The sequence below is a fragment of the Microtus ochrogaster genome, chromosome 10 (genome assembly GCF_000317375.1).
Source record: "Microtus ochrogaster isolate Prairie Vole_2 chromosome 10, MicOch1.0, whole genome shotgun sequence".
NCBI lineage: Eukaryota > Metazoa > Chordata > Mammalia > Rodentia > Cricetidae > Microtus > Microtus ochrogaster.
The window spans coordinates 55444716-55451174 of record NC_022016.1 but is presented as its reverse complement, the minus strand read 5'-3'; the positions used below and the strand labels follow the sequence as shown (position 1 = coordinate 55451174).

The following is a 6459-nucleotide window of genomic DNA, read 5'->3' as shown; positions in this document are numbered from 1 at the left end:
CTGACACCCTCTTCTGGCTTCTTGTGGGCACTGTACACACATGGTATACAAATATACACATAAGTAAAACACCTATACACAAAAAATAAAAATAAAATCTTGCCAGGCAGCACATGCCTTTAATCCCAGCACTTGAAGGCAGAGACAGGCAGATCTAAGTGAGTTCAAGGCCAGCCTGATCAACAAAGCAAGTACCAGGACAGCCAAGAATGCTACACAGAGAAACACTGTCTTGAAAAAAGAAAAAAACAAACCAAAAAGGACTGAAAAAAATTAACAGAGTTTTCCTCAATTAAGTGGAAAAAGAAATAAAACAAAACCCATAAAACTAAAATTTAGTGGCAAATAATCTTGTCATTTTAAAAATATGCCGTAAGTGTATAACAAATTTTCTTTTTCCTCAATTGTACTTTAAGTAAAGGAATTGGATTCAATCTATAAAGTAGCTTTTCCAGTACATTCAACTGAAAATGGCCATGTACAGATACTGCCATCTCCTGGTAACAAAAAGGTAAGCTAAAAAGATGCCTCAAATTTGCAACCCTAATATTTGCCTCCAGTTGTATGCAAGAAAAGAGAAATAAGACTAAACGGTCTAATAAATAATTTTAGCCTTTTTGGTTAATATTCTGACTTCTCATCAAATATGTGATCAGGCCTCTTCAACATGAAAGAAATTTTATATTTATATAATGTTTTACTAACATGCCTTTTGTAGTTTCAAAATAACCTTGGGGGGTTGTAGGAAGGGCATCATTAGTTTCATTCTGACACAGAAACTAAACTGAAGTGAGGGATTATTTGATTTGCTCAAGATAACACAAATAGGTAGCTTCAGAATTTCAAGTTTGCTTATTCTTCCTGCAGGATTTCCTGCCCACCTCCCACCCTCATACTGAGAACAAACTGGGAAGGGAAGAAAGAAATGAAAGAGAACCACCAAAAACTCAAATGGTTCTATGTCACACTACCTGGTTCTGGTCTGCAAGACAGGAATGACTTTGCCCAGTCTTCTCTCAGCTTTCACCTCCCCAGGGTCCTTGTCAGGGGCATGCTGATTTGTTGTTGTTGGTTTCCAGGGCAGAAGGGAGGAAAACAACAGGAAAGATAATTACCAGTTATAAGCAATTTATAATTTCAGCTGTATCAGATAGCTGAAAACACCATTATGAGAATATAACTTTTTTAGTTGCTTTGTTTTTCAAGACAGGGTTTCTCTGTGTAGCTCTGGCTGTACTACAATTCGCTCTTGTAGACCATGTTGGCCTCGAACTCACAGAGATGCGCCTGCCTCTGCCTCCCAAGTGCTGGGATTAAAGGTGAGCACAACCAACACCCAGCAAAATTCTTTCCTTTTTTTGGTACTAGGGATTGACGCTAGCACATGCTAGTCAATACTCTACTGGGGAATTAAGTACACAGGAACTCTTTCTGAGTGAAAATAATTTCATGTCTATTGTGTTGAGAAAAATGTACTTACTCTGTTCGATGAACTGGACACAACTGGATTTCTCACTTCACACCCCGATTTATGTGATCCACTATTTTTCCAGGATGATCCCCTGTTAGGTACCTCTGAATGGTTGGAGATCTGAGAGAACACAGGGTTAGGTTTCTTACTTTCAGGTATATTTTTATCAGAGGCAGTTTGTTCGATGTTATTGTTTGAAGGAGAAGAAAGCAGGGGCCCATCCCAAGCAGAGTTACTGGGACTGACCCCTTCAGGCTCAGTGCAACGTTTACTCTCATTAGGATGAAGGTCATCTTCTCTCGTCTGTTCCCCAAGGGAGGCAGGTTTTTCCGTATCTTTGGAGGAATCGATCTTGGTCTTATCAAGCACAGGATCACAAACTGTTGGATTAAACGGTGCAACAACAGTTACTTTTATAAGATTCTTTTCAAGTACAAAGTGTCTGTTCAATGATTTACTAGGAGTTGGTCCATGACCAATTGATGTACTTAATTGAGGTAGTTTGAAGAAGCCAGGGGTCACAGCTGCTGGTCCCAAGCTGCGCAAAGGATTTTCTTGAGGAGTACCAGGTAGGGTCTGACACTTTCTGTCTCTACACTCATCATGCCCACCGTCATCCTTCAACAGCATCTCAATCTCTTCCTCTGTGAAACTGAAATGGCCATCATCTTCCTCTCCATCGGAAAACTCCAACAAGGAGTCATCCAAGTCATCTTCAGCGAAGGAACCCCAAGGACATGAGGCACTTGCTTCAGGCAAGAAAGAGGAGCCAGAAGACTGTTCAGAGGGCAATAGTGAGCAGGTCATATCTGAAAAAATACGAGGAGGTTTTGCTAAACAACAACAAGAAGTAACTTAAACTAACCCAAACCTACTAAATATACAGAGGAAGCATCCTAGTATCTCAAATCCTGTGCTTGCATTGTGGTTTTTAACTTGAGAAATAATTAAGATATTATCCTTACCAGCATTATGGAAATAAAAAGTTTGAATAAGATACTTTTTTCTGATTATGACAAAATTAAGATGAATGATAATCAAGGTTAGTGAGGCTGTAGAGACAAGCACTCACTACTAGTAAGAGCATAAATTAATATAATATTTTGCAAAGAATAATTTGGCAATACCATCTAATCTAGCAATCTCACTTCTGGAAATTTATCATATAAAACTACCTACTACAAACATACATAAAAACACATACGGATGGTCAAAGCAGTATTATTCAAAGTAGTCAAATATTAGAGGCAATCTAAATGTCCACCTCTAAAAGAAATGTTTAATAAAATCATTCATGTCAAATACATTCAACTATTTAAAAGCACATTAAAGTAGCTTTATATGTACTACCATGGGATGACTATAATATACAAGCAATTTACATGTTTTTAAAAATGTTCAGATACCAAGTTTACACTTTTTTTTTTTTTGGTTTTTTTGAGACAGGGTTTTTCTGTGGTTTTGGAGCCTGTCCTGGAACTAGCTCTTGTAGACCAGGCTGGTCTCGAACTCACAGAGATCCGCCTGCCTCTGCCTCCCGAGTGCTGGGATTAAAGGTGTGCGCCACCACCGCCCGGCCCAAGTTTACACTTTTAAAAAAGAAAACACATATTACTTTCCTATTTTAGTGGCTAAACCTGGAGCCTCACACATGTAATTCAAGACCTCTACACTGAATTACATCCTAGACTATTTTTTACTTTTTAATTTTAGAAAGGGTACTACTAAGATGCTCAGACTGGACCTAACTTGCCCTGTAGCAAAACCAAACTTTCAATTTGCAATCCTCCTGCCTCAGCCTCCATAGAAGCTGGGATTCCAGGCCTGTGATCCAACTGAAACATACTTTTTTTTTTAAATAAAAAAAAAAAATCAGGAGGAAAGGGGGGAAGATAGATAAATGTTACTGGGTATAGCGGTACATGCCTTTAATCCCAGCACTAAGGAGGTAAAAGCAGGGGAATGTTACAGGACAGACAGAGCTATACAGTGAGACCCTGCTTCAAAAAACAAAAATAAAATGTCTTCCATACTGTGTGGAGCTGCTGGAGCAATCTCTGCCTCTGCCACGAGACCAAATGGAAAAAGGTTTCAACTCCTGCCGCTGTTCCTTTCAGGAGACTTGTCAAAGTGATTGACTCCCACCTTCCTGCAGGCACAAAGAAAATTAAAGGATCTTCTCATCACTTTCAACTCTGCTAATTACAAAGTCAACTGCATTATGCTTCAAGGTGTTCCATCTATTAATTTTGATCTTGATTTTTTTTAAAAATACCAGCAAGTTGGATTATTTTCAGTAAAGAACACCAAAGAGAAATCTTTAGAAGAAAAAATTATGCAACTAAGAACTGGTTTAGTTCCTCCCAACAACTGTCACTTTCTTAAGATTATTGTCTGCTTTAGTGGGGTAAATAAGAACTGGGAGTCCTCAACCCTAAGACCTGGCACTGTCACTAGCAAGCCCGATCCATTTGTCGCTAAGCCATTTGGTTTCTTTCCTTGTAAAACAGAAAAGCGTTGGGGAAAGAGGACTAGGACATGTCAAAGATTCTACCAAATTCTAAAAATTATGACTATACCAAAAACCAATCAACCCCTTTCTCATTTTTAATATATAAAAACACAAAGAAAAAGTCAACAAAGATATAAACACAAATATTGACTATTACAGGGTCAAGCATCAACATCGTTCTATTCTTTTTCTTCTTGGATGTTTACTTGTATAAATAAAATGTAACGTGGGGGTAAGGGATATGGCTGAGTAGTTTAGTGCTTGCTTAGTATACATAAGGGAGCTGGGATTACAGACACACACCTTCACACCTACTTATGTGATACAGGAGATCCCGTAGAAGGCTTTGCTCATGCTAGGCAAGTGCTTGTTTTCTGAGAGTCTCACACAGCTCAGGCTGGCATCCAAATCGCAGAGGATGGCCTTGAACTGATCCTCCTCCCTCCACCTCCCAAGTGTTAGAATTAAAGAAATTACCTCTACACTGGTTTCCTTTACAGCTTTTTTGTTTTGTTTTGTTTTTCGAGACAGGGTTTCTCTGTAGCTTTGGAGCCTGTCCTGGAACTAGCTCTTATAGACCAGGCTGGCCTCAAAGAGATCCTCCTGCCTCTGCCACCACCGCCCTTTTTAAACTGTAAAGTTTCCTTCACTTTACTACTCTCTATATCCTTGACTTTCAGCTTTAACTCATATATTCCTTCAGTAATAATGTTCCGAGCTACACAGTATGTCTCCATGATGTCCGAGCTACACAGTATGTCTGCCTGCATGCCAAAAGATGGCACCAGATCTCATTAAAGATGGTTGTGACCATGTGGTCACTAGGAATTGAATACCTCTGGAAGAACAGTCAGTGCTCTTAACTTCTGAACCATCTTTCCAGCCCACCTCTATGATTTTTAAAAAAAAAAATACAATTCCCAAATTCCCAGAACATACAAGTCTTAAGGTTTTTGGTTGTTGTTTGTTTGTTTTTTGAAACAACAGTTTTCAGAACAGCCCTGGCTGTTCTAGAACTTGATCTGCTGACCAGGCTGTTCTCAGAATCAGAGATCCACCAGGTTCTACCTCCCAAGTACTGGGATTAAAGGTGTGCACCATCATGCCTGGCAACATAATAATGTTAGCAAGGAAACACCAAAAATTAAGTTCTAATATGGGATAATATAAAATGGTCTAGACAATAAAGCACTAAAGAAAAAAGAGGAGAAAATACAGCATTTTATAATTAGAAGGGATCTAGTTAACTCAGAGTGGTGGGCCATGCATGGTGGTGCATGCCTTTAATCCCAGCACTAAGGAGAAATGGGCAAACTCTGAGTTCTAAGTCAGCCTGGTCTTCATACAGATTCAGCCAAAGCTATAGAATCTCAAAACATCCTGCATCTAATAAATAAATAAAAGTAAAATAAAATAAAATAGTGTGATTAGGGTAAAAAGTAAAAGTGTATTTTTGGTCTAGTGACTAAGTTGTTTTCTAGATTAAAATCATCTTTTTTGACAGCAGTATCACTGCTTACTTTTAGAAAGCTGAAAGTACCGATAAATTTAAGAAACCTTGTGCCTCGGGTGGTGGTGGTTCATACCATTAATCCCAACGCTCGGGAGGCAGAGACAGGTAGATCTGAGTTTGAGGCCAGTGTGGACTACCAAGTGAGTTCCAGGACAGCCATGGCTGTTACACAAAGAAATCCTGTCTCAAAAATCCAAAAAGAAAGGAAAGAAAAGAGAAAAAGAAAACTTGTGCCAGCTATAGTAGTGCACACTATAATCCCCCTCCTTGGAAACCAGAATGGGCTACAGCAAGGATCATTACTACCACCACCCCAAAAACCAACAATTTCAGATTATTAAACAGAAACATCAAGGCACTGAGCTCAAGCAACTTTCTTGTTTTTCCAAGAAAGGGTTTCTTTGTGTAAACCTAGCTGTTCTGGAACTTGCTCTATAACCAGGCTGGCCTTTAATTCAGAGATCCACCTCCCAAGGGCTGTGATTAAAGGTGTGCACCATTACCACCCATTTTACAACTAAATTTCTTAGAAACCCTTCCTGGGCCACTGCCCCCTCATCCCAATCACTCCAAAAAATATAGTTCAAGCACTTGTGTGGCCAAATGCACTGTTCACTAAGTTTTCATAGTGAAAGCTGGGAGAAATAAAGTAACTTAAATTCACTAGAAAATAATGCCAGGACAAGAATTCAAACCAAAGACTAATTCCAAAGGCAATCTTTTCCTAACTCCTGTGACAGACTTACCTCTAGGGTCAGTTAGCAAATGGAAAAATTAGAATTCAAACATTGGCTTCTAAATTTAGTATGCTTGCTAATAAACTATGGATATGTAAATATTGAAGGCAAATTTTTATTACTTGGAAAAATAATTTAGGATACCTTAAAATGCATCAGAAGCTGCTCTTGACCTCACAGATGTTGGCCATCATCCAAAGACACAAAACTGGCTCTTTTGAGCTTC

General features: G+C 38.9%; 1 protein-coding gene across 8 annotated transcripts in view; it reads right to left on the bottom strand.

Annotated features, from left to right (window-relative positions):
• Window positions 1-6459, bottom strand: part of S100pbp (S100P binding protein) — a 37389-nt gene that overhangs the window by 26040 nt on the left and 4890 nt on the right. For 3 of the 8 annotated variants that reach the window (XM_013348277.2, XM_026782235.1, XM_026782236.1), the window contains exons 2-4: window positions 3505-3620; window positions 1481-2280; window positions 972-1054 (exon numbers count right to left, since the gene is read on the bottom strand). In XM_013348277.2, coding sequence (XP_013203731.1) covers window positions 972-1054; window positions 1481-2278 — 881 coding nt within the window. In that variant the 5' untranslated portion in view covers window positions 2279-2280; window positions 3505-3620. Of the gene's footprint in view, window positions 1-971; window positions 1055-1480; window positions 2281-3504; window positions 3768-6459 lie in introns of those variants that run through there. The other 5 variants (XM_005353203.2, XM_013348279.2, XM_026782237.1 and 2 more) reach the window with 5 other exon arrangements.